This window comes from Nymphalis io, chromosome 8 (genome assembly GCF_905147045.1).
Source record: "Nymphalis io chromosome 8, ilAglIoxx1.1, whole genome shotgun sequence".
Classification (NCBI taxonomy): Eukaryota; Metazoa; Arthropoda; class Insecta; order Lepidoptera; family Nymphalidae; genus Nymphalis; species Nymphalis io.
This window is the reverse complement of record NC_065895.1, coordinates 4,666,000-4,685,409: the sequence shown is the minus strand read 5'-3', so window position 1 is coordinate 4,685,409 and position 19,410 is coordinate 4,666,000. Positions and strand designations below refer to the sequence as shown.

Genomic DNA, 19,410 nt, shown 5'->3' with positions numbered 1-19,410 from the left:
ACAGAGGTCTTGGTGGTAAATGATCACCACCATAGAAAGTATTAGTTTAAGAAATTTAAACCATCCATATTATCGCCAATATACTACCAAACATGGAAACAAAGATGTAATCTCCCTGTATGCTTGCAGTTCCACTGACTCGTAGCCTTTAAACCGGAACACAACAATACTAAGTATTGATGTTTGGCGGTAGAATATGTGATGAGTATAATGGTACCTTCACACATTAATAATCCTTACCACCAATTATAAATATCAAATTTTGAAGAGACATTTACAACTGTATAATCTGTTATAAGTAATACAAAAAAGAAATGTATATTGTACCTTAAAAATGCACGTTGTGGCCGCCTTGAAGAGTCGCACATTTTATATTAAGTTTGAATGTGATTTTACTATAAACATGTGTAAGTGTAGTGACTGCCGATTGTCCTTAATAAAATAAATAAATAAATAACCTGAAGTTCCAATATTAAGTAAACTTTCCTACACACTTAACATTGGAACTTTGACTTAACAGTCATTAATATATAAATAAATAATGCATTTATCGAACATTAAAAATTAAAAACCTTTGTCTGTATTGTGTTTGTTTTAACGATCACTAATAAATTAGGATTTATCTTTAATGTATTTTAGCCTGGACTATTACAGTCTAGAAAGATAAAAGAAATGGTTTAATCTCTGAACAACCTTTAGTACATTTAATATTATATTATTTAATCAATTTCGTTAATTAGGCTACAAAACAATATTATAGAATATTTATTACTTACTTTAAAAAAAATTAAATGTTTTACTTTTTTGGTGTATTTTGCATTTTAAGTTTAATTCATTTATTTATATATTGAACTTAATTGATTGAAAATGTTTATATTATAAGGGGAACAATGTCTATAATTGATAGTATATTATATACGAATTGGAATAATTCATAATTGATAATTTCATCAATGTTTCTTTTATTTATTTCACAAATACGGACACTTATGTTTTTTATTCAATTTATTGTAAAAAATATTGCTAGTTGATAAAAGACGATCGTGCGTATTGTTTCGTTATCGTTTTGCGACGAATAAGAATATCGTGACCTTTTTGTCAATTGTAGAATTAATGTGCTTTAAAAAGTATTTGTATTATTTATATACTCTTTGGTTTATTTGAAAACTTTGAGAAATTCGAAATGTTTAAAGTCAAATTATGCGAAGGAACCCGTGGGTGGATCGGGAAGGATGGTGTTAGATTTAGAGAAAGATCTCACTTAAGTTTTCGCTTAAAGCTGCAACTTAAGCACGCTTAGACTACCATCTATATCCCTTAACCTACATATACACTAGAAGAATAGATTGCCTTTTAAGTCACATACTTAAAAGGCAATCTATTCATATAGACACGTAATTATTCTAATTTTATTTCGATATATGACTACTATATTATTTAAATGTTACTTTTGATATATTTTTACTAAAATCAACAACATTGATAAAAAAAGTAATAACATACATTTATAGATAAAAATCTTCATTCGTCTGCTTCATACTTATCAATTAACACTAAAATTTCAAATAAAAATCTTTATTAATATAGAAGAATACTTATTTATTGTAAAACCTGCCACCATTTCGGATAGAAATACTTCAGAGCTGGAAAAACAGGCGACAGGGAATTAGCTGAATTATTGTTATTTGAAGTTGAGGTGATCACTCTATTTTATTGTCAAGGTGTGTTACCATCTAAAAAATTGTTAGCAACTAAAAAGCTTTATTGTAAATTTTAGCAGGAGAAGGTTTAAATTTTTTTTTTAATTAAGAATTTATTTTTCATTCTTTTGATCACTTAACTATTCAACATATATTCTTAGTGTAAAAGTGAGTTATATTATTATCGATCTAAATATTGATCATACAATAAAATATAGATTGGCAAATGGGGTACCCGAAGTTAAGTGGATACCACAGCCCATAATGATTGACACTGTAAGAAATATTAACCATCATTGGAAACTAAGATGATATTTCCCTTGTAACTGTAGTTATACTGGCTCACTCACCTTTTAAACCACAATTTACTTAGCATAGCTGCTTAGCGATAGATAATGAGTGGGTGGTACCTACCCAGATGGACTTGTATAAAAACCTACTACCAAGTAAATATATTATAATATGAATAAATAATTAAGTAACTATAAAGAATATTTAAAAGTCATGTAAAATTGCTAGCAAATTTTTTCAAGTTTGTTGGCTAACTATTAATAGAGATCGCAAAGCTTGTCTTCCGTCGGGATTTGATACAGACTTAATACAATTTACTGTCCCTCTTCAACCTGGATTTACTTTAGCTTTAGAACACAGGGAGTGTTTGAATATGGACTAATCTTGTAACTGAATCAGCTTTGCATTAAGCAGACTATTCTATTTTATCTGCATAATAAATTAATTATACCACTCATATTATTTATGTTGTTGAATTCTGCAAATTTATGTAAATTTATATATATATATTTATATATACATATATTTATATAATTAAATGTTATTTTAAAATATGTATTAATTCTGATTCTAAAATCATTCTCTGTTTACTTAATAAGTAACATCATACATGTTTCGTTTGAATGACTTGATCGTTTCAATACTTAATAATAATTATATATGTGCATACTGCGTATACATATGTACGTTTATATCACATAACATGTCTCGTTTATTTGGACGAGTATGAAGTTCATTTCGTCAAACATATAAGCAAAACATTTGCTTAACAGATAGCCTATATGAGCAAAAGTATTCCCTACACGCTCAAACGTGTCCCCGAATACTCTGCAATTTGTTATATGTGTGTGAAATAATATTAGACGCTACACACGTAAATATATCACTGTTTTTATGTGTGAGTACATATAATGATGACATGTTGAATAAATTAAGTCAGTGTATCATACGGTTTTGAATAAATGAATGCAATAATTCACCGAGCTTGTGCAACGGATTGAATGACATGAGAACATTTTTAATTTCAAGTTTCTCTGTATAAAATGAAGGCATGATTTTTTATTGTTTTGTATATATATTTAATGTTTAAGGTTATTTCTGTAGAGTAAGAATCGTCATTTCAATACAATTTTAAAAATAAAGTACTATGACAACGAAATTGAAGCGAAATAGTATGGTCGTATCCTAGATAAGAGTTATGGAAATTCTATAAAAGAGAAGCTACAGGCAAAAGCTTTCATATGAAATTGTTTTCTAATGGCTTTACGAAATGGGAAACTATATATATGTGTTTTTATTTTAGTACCAGGTCGGAATAAATATTTGTTCAATACAAGTCGATTAGATTTTAAAACTGAAAATCGCAACCAATAAAACGCATGATAAATTGAATATAATATATATTGTAATATTATTTATATTTATGTGGATATTAATTTACTTTTCAATAACTGCTTTGGCAGTCAACTGAATAGCTTAGGAAGCTGATATGGTCCTATGTTTAAATCCCTGGTAGATAAACAGAGAATTTTCATCATTCAAATGCTGAGAGTAACACAAACTTAAGATTTTATCAGTCTTACTCTCTCGTGCATCGAAAATCACGTAAAGCAATTTGCTCTTCAGCCGTGTCGGTTACCATTGACTGAAGCTTCAGTTTTTGAATCGGCATGATAAAATTTATTGTAAAGCTACCGTCGATTCGGAAAGAGAATCGGCAACAAATTCAGTAGTTTCTCTTTTTCTCAAATGAAATATTAGTAATCGTCTTATAATTATCGCTTTTTCCAAGCATTTATTAAGCTTGCAATGTTTGTTAGTTTAGATCAAATCTTAGAATCTGAATTAGAATCACTTGACGTCATCCTACGTAGTTAATTTTTATTTTGGTTCAGTTCCGATGACAATGTATTTTTATGGTAGGCATGACTTGATTGTACATCCAGGATTGGGTCCAGACGAAGGAACTCCTTAACAGTTAACAGAATAGGCACGAAAGCATGTACATACAAAATAAGGCTTGTTTTTCAAAATGTTATTATTGTTGTATATATTTTAAAATACCGTTTTATTATCCTACCCCATAAATTTGTATCAAACCGTACCCAATTAACATTTGTCATGTCAGCGGGTTGAATGACCTGATTTTATATGAATGTAATATTTCAGTATACAATCAAATAAATGATATAATAATTGCAACTTAATAAAATATACAAAGCATTAAATATATATAATTTAAAAATAAAAAAAAGTTACTGTACAAATCATGACCGTATAGAATGGTGGCAAGAATGCTAGCAGAATTTCACCTTTGAATCATAATTCTGATCCTCTGGGCGAAAAATGAACCAGACCTAACCAGTGGAGGCAATTAGATTTATATTATATTTTATTTATATATTAACTGAACGATAGAGTAAAATGGAACCACTTCAAATTAACCTGTGGGTGTCGTAAGAGCTGTCTAAAAGATATATTTGTGCAAAGCACACACATGGATCCTATCACCCCAACGTAACAACAACCTGTATGACAACAGGAATATAACACATGACCTAAATAATTTTAAAGAAAAGTTGACGTCAGGCACGCGACTAGCAATAAAAACCTCTCGAATGCTATTTCTCCCAGGTTTATAGCAGTGCGAAGAAATATATATGATAAACATAAGTGATGACGAACATCCCTCATATTTTAATTGGAATTATCCGCCTCATATAACGTTTTTATATGTGGGAATCTCTATGCCTGCAAGTTCGTTTTATTAAAATCCGAATTTAAAATACAGTGTTCTATTGGTCATTTAGATTATAAATAGAAAATACTGGAATAAGAGACAACAAAGTGAACAATGAATAACGTTGCTGGCTATTAATATAAATACATATATATTCATAAGTGTAACCACTATGTACTTTCCAAGTAGGTGAAGACTAAGGGAGCGCTTCTAAGAAGACAACAAAACATAAGATCTAAAATCACGAGCTTTCGTGGCCTTCCCTTTTACAGGGAACAAAAGCTATTGCGAGAACGTAAACTATGAAATAACTTTTGTACCAGACATAGTTTGTTACTAATGGGACTTTAATCTTGCCGTCAAATGCTAACATTTAAGTAATCTATATCTAAAGACTGAATTAATTATCATCAGAGTCTAAATAACAGTGTACGTACGATGTCAGCAGTATTACAGACCCGTGCCTCGTAAAGCACGTACGGTCCTCCATCCTGGATGTGGTGTCTCTCCGCCTAAATAGACATTCCATCTAACCGGGCAGAGTCAAAAGAATTTTCATATATCATATTTTTATGTGTAGCTACAAAATTAAATACTTCCCACATCGCAAATAATTTTAAATAATTAAAAAAAATATGATTGAATAAAAAATATGCTACGAGTTGTAAAGAAAAGTTTTAAATGACCGTTCACGCGTTCAACAACGCATCCGAACATTTTTACACTGGTTACAAAGAATCGCACGGCGTCAGCTCTTTTATGAAACTATCCTATTATGTTCGAATAAAAGCTCTGACGACGTCGCACCCTCTTTCTAACTGTAACATTATTATTGTCCATTCATCCGATATTAATGATGTTTTTTTTAAATGAAAGTATCGATAAACTGTATTGGAAAGTTCAGACGTTATACTTCAGTTAAAACGAATAAATCATTATAAAAACATTACAATTTACAAAACATTGAATGTTTAATATATGAGCTATAAGTATCCTGTTGGGATGAAATTTGGAAGCCTATTTCACCATGCTACGCTAGTGTTTATCGGTTAGATACATACATACAGCTTTCCTGTTGGTGTTTTTTCTCCTCACCGAACACGGGATATAATAAGCATATCTCTCACCATTTCATCCTCTATCCCCTGGGTCACTTTAGTTATAAATACAATGAGTTCGAGTTTACTTTACGAAAACTAAATTTGTATCTGCTTTATATATGAAGAATAATAAAGTGGTATTTGGCGTATGTGTCATAGTGTAGATAAAATAGACATTTGCTTATTTCTTATTATATTTATTCATATTATCAGCATTTATTGTACGAGACTTATTTCAACTTAGTTCACATTTATTTCAAGCAAGTCAAAATCTTTAAGTAATATAGATAGATGATTCATATTTATTTATTGAATAATATTTCACTCATAGGGAAAGGCATAGATCAAAACCTAGAGAAAACGGTGTGAAAAACCGAGTGGAATTTCTTTTTCTAACGTATAAGTATACGATTAATATAATAAATATATTTTTAATTGCAAACTGTGGTATTAACACGTGCGTTAATATAAACTTTACCTTTACTTTTTTTTTTTGTTTTAAAATGAAGTATGATAAGCTACTTTATATTCAGAAGAGTTTATATGTGCGCTTTAAGGAATCTTTTTCTATTAAAAATGGTCGCACTGATATCGGCTCCACTTCGCCTGAATAGAATTTCATAGGATATAATAAAGTGAAAGTAACATAAATACACCAGATGAGCCTTACCCACATCACCTAAGCCAGTTAAGTCAGTTAAGCCTTATTTACTAGACCGCGAATGTTGCCCAACCGCTAACTACTCTCTAATTTATTAATATCAGGGTCTCATTGAACTTTGGCGTTTGATGAAAAAAAACTAGTAAAGAAAATATATAAATGAGTATTTGAAAGTAGAACAAGAAAATAAACCGGAGGTAAATACTTAAATTCGGTAATTATTAATCTGAAACCATGTTAGTGTCGTGTTTCTAATGATCTACTGCCAACTTTTAGATACAGTTTCGACATTTGTCCTTTCCCACTAAAGGGTTACCTAAGGTCGAATGTTATATTAGAAGATAAATCACCCCTATTTGATTATTGAAATTAATTAGAAAATGAGATTTTTTTTTATATGTCGCAAACATAAAAAATAAAACGTTTTACACATTAAGGAAAAAGTCATAAGCTAGAGATATAAGATTATAAAAATCAATTCACCGCGTTTAAACCGTAAACCTAAGCAACATTGATGAGAGTTAAACCGTAAGCAGCATTGATGAGAGAACCGACACGCTGGTCAAAATACTGCAAAACACATCCCGCAAGTGTTTTCCGCCACAGAGAAGAGAATCACAACAAAGTTGCTTAAGGGAAGGCGGGACTCCGATCATGAAAGAGCTAGCAAGCCTCTTTAATTCCGTCATCCAACACGGCAAGACCCCGGAAACGAGGAGCGGGAGTGAGGTGGTACTGTTTTTCAAGAAAGGTGATAAAACCCTCTTGAAAAACTACAGACCAATCTCCCTCCTGAGTCACGTGTATAAGCTGTTCTCAAGAGTCGTCACGAACCGTCTCGCCAGACGACTTGACGAGTTCCAGACCCCAGAGCAAGCCGGCTTTCGATCAGGCTACAGCACCGTGGACCACATCCATACTGTTCGGCAGATTGTGCAGAAGACCGAAGAGTACAATCAGCCGCTGTGTATGGCATTTGTGGACTACGAGAAAGCCTTCGACTCCATCGAAACCTGGGCAGTGCTCGACTCATTGCAGAGATGTCATATCGACTGGAGATATATCGAGGTACTGAGATGTCTGTACAACGCCGCTACAATGACTGTCCACATCCAGGACTGTAAGACGAAGGCGATCCAACTGCGCAGAGGGGTGAGACAGGGGGATGTAATATCCCCGAAACTGTTCACCAACGCGTTGGAAGACGTTTTCAAGACGCTGGATTGGACTGGGTATGGAGTCTATGTAAACGGCGAGTACATCTCACACCTTCGATTTGCCGACGATATCAGAGTTGCTGGAACAACTCACCGAAATGCTGCGTAGCCTAGGCGAGTCTTCCCGGTGTGTCGGTCTCGGTATAAACTTGGACAAGACCAAGGTCATGTTCAATAGGCATGTCGTGCCGGGACCGATATACGTCGAGGGGAAACCTCTCGAAGTTGTTAGTGAATATCTAGGACCTACCTACCTAGGACAGATAATACAAGTCGGTAGGAACAACTTCGAGAAGGAAGCCGATCGAAGAATTCGCTTGGGATGGGCAGCATTTGGCAACCTTCGTCAAGTCCTCAAGTCATCTATACCGCAATGTTTGAAGACGAAAGTCTTCAACCAATGCGTCTGCCGTACTACGGTGCCGAAACGTGGACACTAACTGCAGGACTAGTCCACAAATTCAAAGTCGCTCAGCGTGCTATGGAGCGAGCTATGCTCGGAGTATCTTTGAAGGATAAGATCAGAAATGAGATTATCCGGAAAAGAACCGGAGTCACCGACATAGCTTGCAAAATTAGCAGGCTGAAGTGGCAGTGGGCTGGTCACGTATGTCGTAGGACCGATGGCCGTTGGAGCAGACGAGTCCTAGAGTGGAGACCGCGAATCGGCAAGCGCAGCTTAGGGCGCCCTCCAGCCAGGTGGACCGATGACCTTAAAAAGGTGGCGGGCACCAACTGGATGCGAAAGGCGGAGGACAGGGAGCTTTGGCGTACCTTGGGAGAGGCCTATGTTCAGCAGTGGACAATTATTGGCTGTTGATTGATTGATTGAGAGATATAAAAACTTTTATTTCTAATTTTGTTAATTTTCAACATATTATTAAAATCATACATGTAAAAAAATTTATATATAATTTATATAGTTATTTAAAATCTTTATATATAAGAAAACAAGAAAAATACAACATAATTATATAAAACGTAATTTAAATAAATAGGGATTACCAATAGAAGTGAAAACTTGAAATTGTTAAGTATATTAGTCCAATTTCCACATCTATATTATATTCCTCTTTATTAATCAAAATACACAATATGTCGCAAACACGGTACATAATATTAATAAAACTTAATTCAATTAATTAATGACTGGTGGTAAGGCTTTTTGCAAGCTCGTCTGCGTAGGTACCACCCAATCATCAGATATTCAAAACAGCAGTACTTGTATTGTTGTGTTTCGGTTTGAAGGGCGAATGAGCCTGTGTAATTACAGGCCCAAGGGACATAAAATCTAGGTTCCGAAGGTTGGTAGCGCATTGGCGATGTAAGTGATGGTTAACATTTCTTACAATGCTATGTCTATGGGAGTTGGTGAACACTTATCATCAGTCGGCCCATTTGCTCGTCCGCTTATCTATTGTAAAAAATAATATGCATAAAATATACTCATACTACACAGTCTATTAGTGTACGCATATAGATAGACCGCTACGCATATGCCAGTCTAGTGCCGCAGCTTATAATATGTTTATAATAGATATATGTATGTAAACATTAGCATGTAACGCGCCTAAAGAAGTAGTCTCTTCAAAAATTAAGCCTAATATGAATCGACATATTTATTTGAAGATCTTATATGTGATCTAATAAGCTGTCCAACCAGTGATTGGGCATGAAGTTTAATGTTCGATACTGTAAAATCAAGTAATGTTTCATGTAACCTACGGCAATCTGCGTCCGATGTCAAATCTGATGTCCGGTGATTTTGTGTCTTGACGTAGACTATAATAGTCATAAACACTAAGGCGTATTTTTGGAGTGAGCACAAACATGACACCACTCGCTGGCCAGCTCTTCATTCGCTGTACAAAAGCCTGCGAAAAGACGTGGAATGAAAGCGTAGACGGTTTCGCGGTTTAACGTTCGCGCTTCGCAACATTCTCCGTCGGTGTCGTTTTTTGTTCCACAACAACGAGATTGTAGGTAACAGCATTAATGCGGTTATTACTGAAAATAGAAGAAAAGTTTTAGATTCTTAATTAAGAAATATAAGGTGCAGTTAGAGACATAAGGGTCTTTTTTTTTAAATAACTAGTGGACGGGCAAATGGACCACTTGATGGTAAGTGGTTACAGCCGCCCATAAAAATTGACACTGTAAGAAATATTACCCCTTATGTCCCTTTACACTAGTGAATCTATCGACACCTTATATCCATGTCAAAATACATACTTTCATACATTCCATAAATTCTACATACATACATTTAAAAAACAGACCTAACTTCGGGGTTGATCGACTTTTTATTAACATGTATGTGTGTTTTTGTGTATTGATTTGATTTTTTGTTTTTCAGTAAGCGGGTATGTTTATAGCAACAATAAAATAATTTATTTATCTAATAAAACGAAAACACAAAAAACAATTAAGTATGTTTTGTAGTGTAACTGTTAACAGTGACGGCACTCGACTGGATTTTAATTTGTGCGATAATATATTTAATTTATATTTCGAATTTTAAGTTCTCTTTTGCATGCACTTTCTACGTTCAATAAATTATTATTCAATGTAAAATTATTTATAAATACGGATATGATACTGTTTAAATATAATAAATATCGTACAGAAATATTCATGAAAATAGTTGATAAGACTGGTTTTTGAAATAACAACTTTTTTTTTTTATAGAATAGGAAGGTGGACGAGTATATTACCACCTGATGGTAAGTGGTCACCAAACGCCCTTAGACATTGGCATTGTAAGAAATGTCAACCATCGCTTATAGCCAATGCGCCACCAACCTTGGGAACTAAGATTTTATGTCCCTTGTGCCTGTAATTACACTGGCTCACTCACAAATCAGAACCATTTTAAACACAAACATAAAAAAACTAAAACTATTTATGTACAAAAGGCGGTCTTATAGTATAATATAATTCGCCATCTTTAATTCAATATTCAAATGCACTCAAAACGCAATACTATTGCAATACTAATATAATGAAAATTTGTATACAATGTTGATTCACTCGGGATAACCGAGCAAATTTGAATGTGTCATTTTAAAGTCTGTATTACATTCGGTAAACATATTACATTTAAAGCGGGAGGTTTATAATAAATTCTTATAAGCGACGAATGCTGGTGGCATCGGTGTGGTTTCGATGTCACGAATTTCCAGGCTCGATTAATACTTAGTCTGACGGAAATAAAAAATAGTTGATAAGACTGGTTTTTAAAAAAAAACAATTTTTTTTTTTATAGAATAGGAAGGTGGACGAGTATATGGGCCACCTGATGGTAAGTGGTCACCAAACGCCCTTAGACATTGACATTGTAAGAAATGTCAACCATCGCTTATAGCCAATGCGCCACCAACCTTGGGAACTAAGATTTTATGTCCCTTGTGCCTGTAATTACACTGGCTCACTCACCCTTCAAACCGGAACACAACAATACCACCAGTAACTCTGTTGAATGTTGTTATTTAGGCATTGTCTAATAAATAATGCATGTACTAATAATAATGCATGTATGAGCATCTCCACATGGATCAAAAAATTGCGGAAATAAATATAATGATATATCATATTTCTATATTAATAAATAAACATTGAAAATTATCGTATATTTTTAAGTGTTTACAGTAAAATGAGGGGTTGAAACATATGTTATTAGAATTTTATTACAGGTGATTCTTCTAATGAACAATTTATACCATCTGTTCTTACTTACGATATTATTAATATTCTTTCCAGGTGTTGTTGTCAACATGAAGAAAAATTGATTCTGATACGATCTCATCTGCGCACGCTATGTACTTTCGTTTCTCGACACAATATCTACCTTATATGCAGTTTTCTTAGTATAAATTAGTTATCTTACTTGAGGTGGCACGTTTACTGACGTGGTTACTTCTTGGAATCCTACTACTGATAGCCTGGTCAATCTCCGCCACTAATGTTTTTTTTTAAATATTTTAATTTAAATAGAAAGAAAATAAACATGTGTTAAAACTTCTATGACGACAGTCCAATGTAAGCTTAGCCAATTGCCCAGTAGATTTATTGGTATAGTAGTACAAACGTGCTTAGATACAGGAGTGCTACTTTATTCTTAATAGAAAAAATCAATAGTTGCTATTGGTCCGACCTGACGTACACACAAATACATAAGTATACGTACACAAACAGGCCATTATGTAAAAGAAAATATTATCTTCATTTCTTGGTTTCAACTTTCATACAGTTTTGATTTGTTATACAACCTTGTGGGCGATTCTATTATGCGGTTGATGCTTCATTGTGGTTAGGTACACGTTTCTAGAGAAATTTTCATTTGACATTCTAGAGAGATTTTATTTCGACGATCTTCATTTCAATTATAAATTACTTGTTAAGTGACATATTAAAAAAAATACTATATTTGTTGTTTTACTGTTACTTACAAATGGATAAATTAACTTTACAATTCAGTTCAAGTTCAATTCAGTTATTTGAAAATCCCAGCGAGACCACACTTATGGGATCCTTTCCAAATGTGTAGTCGTTTTGTATATTAAATAGAATAACATTAATTAAAGGACAAGTTATACTTAAATATTGTTTCGTCGATTATATTTTCAGAGCAAAACGCTTAGTTTTTTAGAAAGATTGACAACAACTTGATCATTCTCTTACTTATAGATAATGTTTTGAATTTGAACTTCATATTATTTGTAAAAAAAAAAAACTGAATTTAAATATGATTTTTACGTTACGGTACATTTAACCGTAACCGTAACAGCCTGTGAATGTCCCACTGCTGGGCTAAAGGCCTCCTCTCCTCTTTTTGAGGAGAAGGTTTGGAGCTTATTCCACCACGCTGCTCCAATGCGGGTTGGTAGAATTCACATGTGGCAGAATTTCAGTGAAATTAGACACATGCAGGTTTCCTCACGATGTTTTCCTTCACCGTAAAGCACGAGATAAATTATAATCACAAATTAAGCACATGAAAATTCAGTGGTGCTTGCCCGGGTTTGAACCCACGATCATCGGTTAAGATTCACGCGTTCTTACCACAGGGCCATCTCGGCTTATACGGTACATTTATATATTGTAATTAAAGGGTATTTTTAAAAATTTGATTAATAAATAATCTTACGAGTAGAAACACATCCAACTCTATGTTGGTTCAAATTACAAGGTGAAGTCTAATAGCCGATGACGCTGTGAAAGCCTGTAAAAGCTGCAGCCTGCCTAGGCCAAAATCAATTAAAAATTCAGGAAAAAAATATTTTTAGGTCAACAAACTTAACACGCTTATATTAGTATGTATAATTGGAAGTAAATCTAAGTTATATGATGATGGAGAAAAACACGTTTGAATTATTTCATGAGCTACTTAAGTTCTGGAGTTCTTACTTAAGTGAGGAATTGAAAAACACAATTTATAAAATTTAGTTTTTTTTTTTTAATTTTAACGTGATCGAATAATAATAAGTCCAATTATATTGAATATAAAAACTTGCTTATTTGAACGTTATACAGATGTTCTTGGCATGTGAGTGAAGTTTGGGTGTCTGACATCAACGCACAATAGTGAAGCGCGAGTCGTATCATATAATTATGGGCATTATACATGAGTATATATATACGTACATATGAATATATTATCCTATCCTCGTGCCGGAATATATTTAAAAAAAAGAAAAGTTTGTCATCGCCCGTCATAGAGGATGATATCAATTTTGGCGCGAAGTTTGGGTGCTTCGAATATACAATAACTTGAATTATCATTTTTAGTTGGTTTTGTTAGCACTTAAAGTAATTAATGGTTGTTTTTTTGTTATTTGTATATTTCTTATTATTAAGTCAAATACTTATTAATGCATTCTTTTTAAAAAAAAGTCATTTTCACTTCTGGTTTCTGGTTTCTTCTTTTATTTAATTTTATTTTCTTAATAATTAAAATAAACTGATACTCGTCAAATGCTACCAAATTTAAAAGAAAATTGGTCAACAAGTAGAGGAGAAAAAGATACTGAACTATTTTGTATTTGCCTATTTATATATCGATTATGCTTAGTCCTGTCGTTTACATCATACATAACACGACCCGGTTATACTCACACATTTATGTTTATCTAAGTAATTAGCCTGGGCCTCTACAAATTTTTAGTTTGATCTTTTTAGAATAGATAGTAATACTTGTCAAGAAACGCTATCGCAACCACAATCAAAATTATTATATAATCACTCACCACAAGCAGGATAATAAAAAAATACGATTAACTCGATGACAGCTTAGACGGTAAATATTTTATAGCATTCTCAAATTGATAATAAAGATTATGACGTTACGAACTTCGATTGCCTCATGATTACTCAATAAAGCTATTTTGTTTACCACCTACGGATAAATAAAACTCCCCGATAACAAAGATATTTTAGCTCGTATTCCTTTGTGGCTTTTCTAAGAATAATTAATCTGTTAAAGAATCCGTTAACACGATCACGTTACGATGTATATTATCTGTAAAATATTTGAATGGTTTACATTACTGCAGATTGGTTCGACTATCGTAAAATATACGGGTCAATAAACTTGAGATTGGTATTATAAAGCTCGTTTCGATTTATTGTAAACGGGCTATAATTTTATATAGAGTGATCATTACAGTTAATATTTTCAGGCACTCGAGAGCTATTTATTTTCGTCGTAAAATTTTTACGGTATTGTTATTAGCTTCATACTCAGCACTTTGTGAATTCTAAATGTTTTTATTTTCCGGTTGTAAAAGAAAAACCATATATTCTAAATTGCTATTATCTCATTGTATGTATTCAAAATTTTTACGTACAATAAATATTTTGTCAACGTTCTTTATTCTGTACTATAAAAATCTTGATACAATACTTAATTATATAATCACATTTTCTAAAAGATACGTTAAAACATATATTAATATATAATGTCGTATTTGAATAATACGTATGAAATTAAGCAGTGGTAGAGCATTCGACAATCGAGAAATTATAATTGGTATTTTAGTATTTAAAAAAACAAAAATATGTGAACGACTTGATTTGAAAAGGAGAAAGTTCCACACACACTATTGCACATAGTACTACGACGAAGAGAGAAGAATTTCTAAAAAAAATCTCTAGAAAAGCATTACTGGACAGCTTTAAAACTAGAACGAACTTAAATTAGGAGGAGTAGATTTGACTATTGTACAGTAATAGTAATCTTTGTGATGTTTGATATGCTAGTCCTAAAAAATATTTTAAAATAACGCATTTTTTTCCAGTTGTGAATTTTTTTCAACCCACAATTTTATTTATCTATCGCTATTGAAAATTTTCATACATCACGTTGTGTGGTGTTGCTATTCTAATAAATGACGTCCTTAAATTTATTTTCTCTGATATATATATATATATATATATATATATATATATATATATGTATATATATATATATATATATATATATAAACAACCTCCCCAAAAAAAAGGGAGAGGAAGCCTTAGCCCAGCAGTGGGACATTTACAGGCCGTTACTTACTTTTTACTTACTTATACATATATATAAGAAACAGTCTTTTATATATATGTAAATCCATGTCCATGTATCCATCCAGAGTTTTCTACTTTACAATGTCAAAGTAGCAGGCAGTTAGTCTCCCACAACCAGACTTTTTCCGTTTGAGGAAAAAGTTAGGGGCATATTCCACCTCGTTCAATTGTTTCTTGCAAACACTGAGCCAGTTACACTGAGCTACTTGTAGATACAAGTCGATTAAATACACATATAGACTGATGTTATATATCGATAACATATAATTTGGCTTACTATTATTCTGAGATAGATAAATCTTTTTATTTATGATTTATTTAATTATTCGTTTTTAATTAAAATTAAACTTTAATTTAAATTCTAACCGATGATTCCAAGGTCAAACCCGTGCAAGCACCATTGAATTTTCATGTGCCTGATTTGTGCGTATAATCTCGAGCTTGGTTATTAAGAAAAACACCGTGATGAAACCTACAAGTTGTAGATGAAAATCAGCTAAATGTATTCAAAAACAACCATTCGAGCAGCGTGGTGGAGTAACCTTCTCCTCAAAAAGAGTGGAGGCCTTAGCCCAGCAGTGGGACATATACAGGCTGTTACCTTACTTAATGTCTTAAATTATCGTAATCTATCAAAATTGTGCATTTGTTTATTACACGTTTAAAATAAGACATCTAAATCATATAAATTTATAGTTGACTCGGAATATTATATAAAATAAATACATTAGTAGAACGGACAGAAATCAGCATTTACTTTTGTATGCGAATTGTATATGAAATCGTCATTATGTTTTTATTCTATCTATATATGTCATGATTTTATTCTATCTTTCATGAAAAGATAATAAAAGATTTTCGAATTTCTTAAGGAATATTATAATTCACTTTATTATCAAAAACGTCGTAATATCATAGAAATGTGTATAATATTATATATATATATATATATGTTAATAATATTTAGGTTCAATACACGCGATTGTTGCACAACTGTTTTTTTTTTATTTAAGGCTTAATTATGATCTAATACATGTAATATTGTCAAACCTAAAACTAAGCAGAGTATTTCAACAAAACAAAGACAGCAAATATGATAGTTTATTAAGAAAAAGTAACTAAAGCGACTATTTAAGAAATGTAATGTTAATTATAATGGAAACGTTAAAAACTATGTGACAAGCAATAACTAAATTGTACTTTAAGCTAATAATCTAATACCCTATTTTTTTCTTCGTAAATCATAAGTTTTACTTTTATTTATTAATAAACCAATGCTATAAATATGTTAAGTTCTTTAATGTCATAAAACGACTTAAGAATTAGTATGCTCCAATACTTTTCAAAACGATAATGTGTGCTAAGTAGACATAAGAAAATGATAAAAAATATTATTATAAGAAAGGAAAATTTTAAACAATATAAACTTAGCCTGGTATTATGAGTTTATTTTTATTAAATCGTTTGAATATGTTGCTAATAATAAATACAAAAGCTGTTGAATATCAGTATAATGGTTTGATATTTTTTTAAATAAATCGTAGGAGCTTAGAATAAACAAAGTTCTTGTGATAGGCTATGGCTGATATCACAATATTACAGTGCACAAATATGTATGTACACAAACATAAGCACTCTATTTATTCCGTTAAAGTCTTCGGCCAACGATATGGCTATTGAAGATGACCGTAGTTCATCAGGCTCTGCGGAGTTTACGGAATGATTTCAAGCTTTCTAACAGTTGCTAATAATTTCTAGTGTCACTCCTGACCGACCCGTTATGAGGCACTGGTTTTCCAATGTTGTTTTAGAACAAATTCAAATATTACTTACATTCAATACTCAACTTGGCACTGATTCAGTGATTTCACCAAGATCGCTATATTGTCGACGAAATGAAATCTTTTGATGCATTTTACGTACCATCATAGCTTAGTGCATTGCTGTTTTGAGCTGTTTTAGAGCCACTCTAATCGCAAATCCGTGATATTGTCAGTTTAATGTCCTTGCCTTGATTGTAACACTCGAGTAATAGCACACTGACACCGTCGCTCCTATAATATTCATTACAATAAATACATGTTGTCATAGGCATTACTTTTGTAGCAATTATTTTGTGTTACGTAATTTTTTACAAAAAAATATTTTTTACCCGTTTCATTAACAGTGTTATTTTATTTTTTTCGATTAACTTAATTTCTAACATATTACGCAAAGTATAATAAATATTATATGGTAATCAAAACGCTTAATATTGCCTTATAATTTACAGAACAATCGGATACTTAATCAAAATAGTTGTATCTAAGGCAATAATAGGTCTATACTAACTATTAGAATGACGACGAGATCCTTGAACCTTCCTGTCCAGTTTGACTTTTCGATACTCAGCTTATATCAAAGGTTACATTGTTGTATTATATAAATATTTATTTGTAAACAGGGATTCGTATCGTGATGTTAACCAAAAAAATAATGCATCTAAAATTAAATCTTTTCTATATAATTCAATACGTCAAAACTAAATAAATTAGATTAAATCATAGTAGTTGCTCTCCTATCTTGAACAATCTTCTTAATTAGTTGTGTCTGAATCTTGTCAAATTTAACTTACTTCATGATTCATTTAATTTTATCTTTAGTATCAATTCGCTTCGATATTTGTAAAAACATCGTTCTTAAATAATCTATACCTAAATACAATACAGTAAATATTTACTGAAACTGAAATAGATATATTTTTCTAGATTTGAAAAAAAAACAACAGTATGTAAATTTTAAGTACGTCTCCTAAATCTTTCGGGAAAAAGCCAACTTTTGACTTCTGCAGTATTTCTTTGTACTCTTTGTTCTCTACGCGTTAAAAGATAGCTCAAACACTCATTTTTCTGCTTCGTAAGGAAATTTATTTCACACAAAAGCAAATCAGTCTCCATTTTATTTTATATTCCAACTACATATTTTTCCTGTGCTCTAATTATTCAAACATAACAGAAATATGACCGTGGTTAAAATCAGAAAATCTAATATATTATATGTAAGTACTAGTACTAAGAATTTTATTGTTGTACCAATGCACAGTGATTAAATCAATATATTATCTACAGACGGAACGTATTATCCGACTTCGAAATATGGCGGTCGCAAAACCCAATATTCAATAGCAGAGATTATTTCTAAGGTTGCAGTTATAATGCCAGACTGTATTTAAAAGATCAAGCTTAAAAATATATCGTATATACACTTCTATTTCATCAGATACTCTACCGCAAAAGAGCAGTACTTGGTATTTTTGTATTCCGATTAGAAGGGTGAGTGAGCCAGTGTCATTACAAGCGAAAGGACATAAGATCTTATTTCTCAAGGTTGGTGACGCATTGGCGATATAAGTGATGCTTAACATTTCTTACATTGCCAATGTTTATGGGTCCGCCTACCTATAATATAACTTAAAACAACTGAATTACAATGAAGGCAGTTAATGAACAAAACCGAACGTACTCGAAACTTTGTCGCTATTTCAGAAAGAGAATAACAAAGCATTAACTTATAGGCCCAATTTGATAAAACAAAACAATTTAAATTATTTTGGGTTATTCCATGGAAAATATATATTTTTTCAAGTAATTGTGTACCTAAGCCGAGATGGCACAGTGGTTAGGACAAATCTTAACCGAAGATCACGTGGTCAAACTGAGTTTTCATGTGCTTAATTTGTGTTTATAATTCATCTCATTCTCGGCGGTGAAGAAAAAGATCGTAAAGAAACCTGCATGTTGGTAGGAAACAATAGTGAAAAAAACTACAACACATTTATCAACCAACCCGCATTAAAGCAGCGTGGTAGTCTAAGCTCCAGAATTCTCCTTAAAAGGAGAGGAGGCCTTAGTCCAGCAGTGGGACATATAAAGTATGATTTTACTTTTCGTGTAAGTACGGAAACATCACTTTTGAATGTATGTGAAGGTTAATTTATTATTTAAAGCTAAGTTAAATTGATATATTTCGTTATTTAAATTGATCTAGATAATGCAATAAATCGGTTCAGATGTAATTATTCGAGAATGTGCTCATTATAAAATTATTTTAATTTTGTTTTATCATTTATTTATTTTCTTCTTCGTGTTTTAATTGTAAA

The 19,410-nt window shown here is 31.9% G+C and overlaps 1 protein-coding gene across 2 annotated transcripts in view; it reads left to right on the top strand.

The window, feature by feature from the left end:
- The window catches only part of LOC126770314 (ras-related protein Rap-2b), a 36,480-nt gene that overhangs the window by 622 nt on the left and 16,448 nt on the right, over positions 1-19,410 (top strand). The window contains exon 2 of one of the 2 annotated variants that reach the window (XM_050489679.1): positions 16,984-17,012. The exons of the other annotated variant lie outside the window; for it this stretch is intronic. Within the exon in view, the coding sequence (XP_050345636.1) occupies positions 16,984-17,012 (29 nt within the window). The remainder of the gene's footprint in view (positions 1-16,983; positions 17,013-19,410) is intronic. 2 annotated transcript variants of the gene reach the window in all.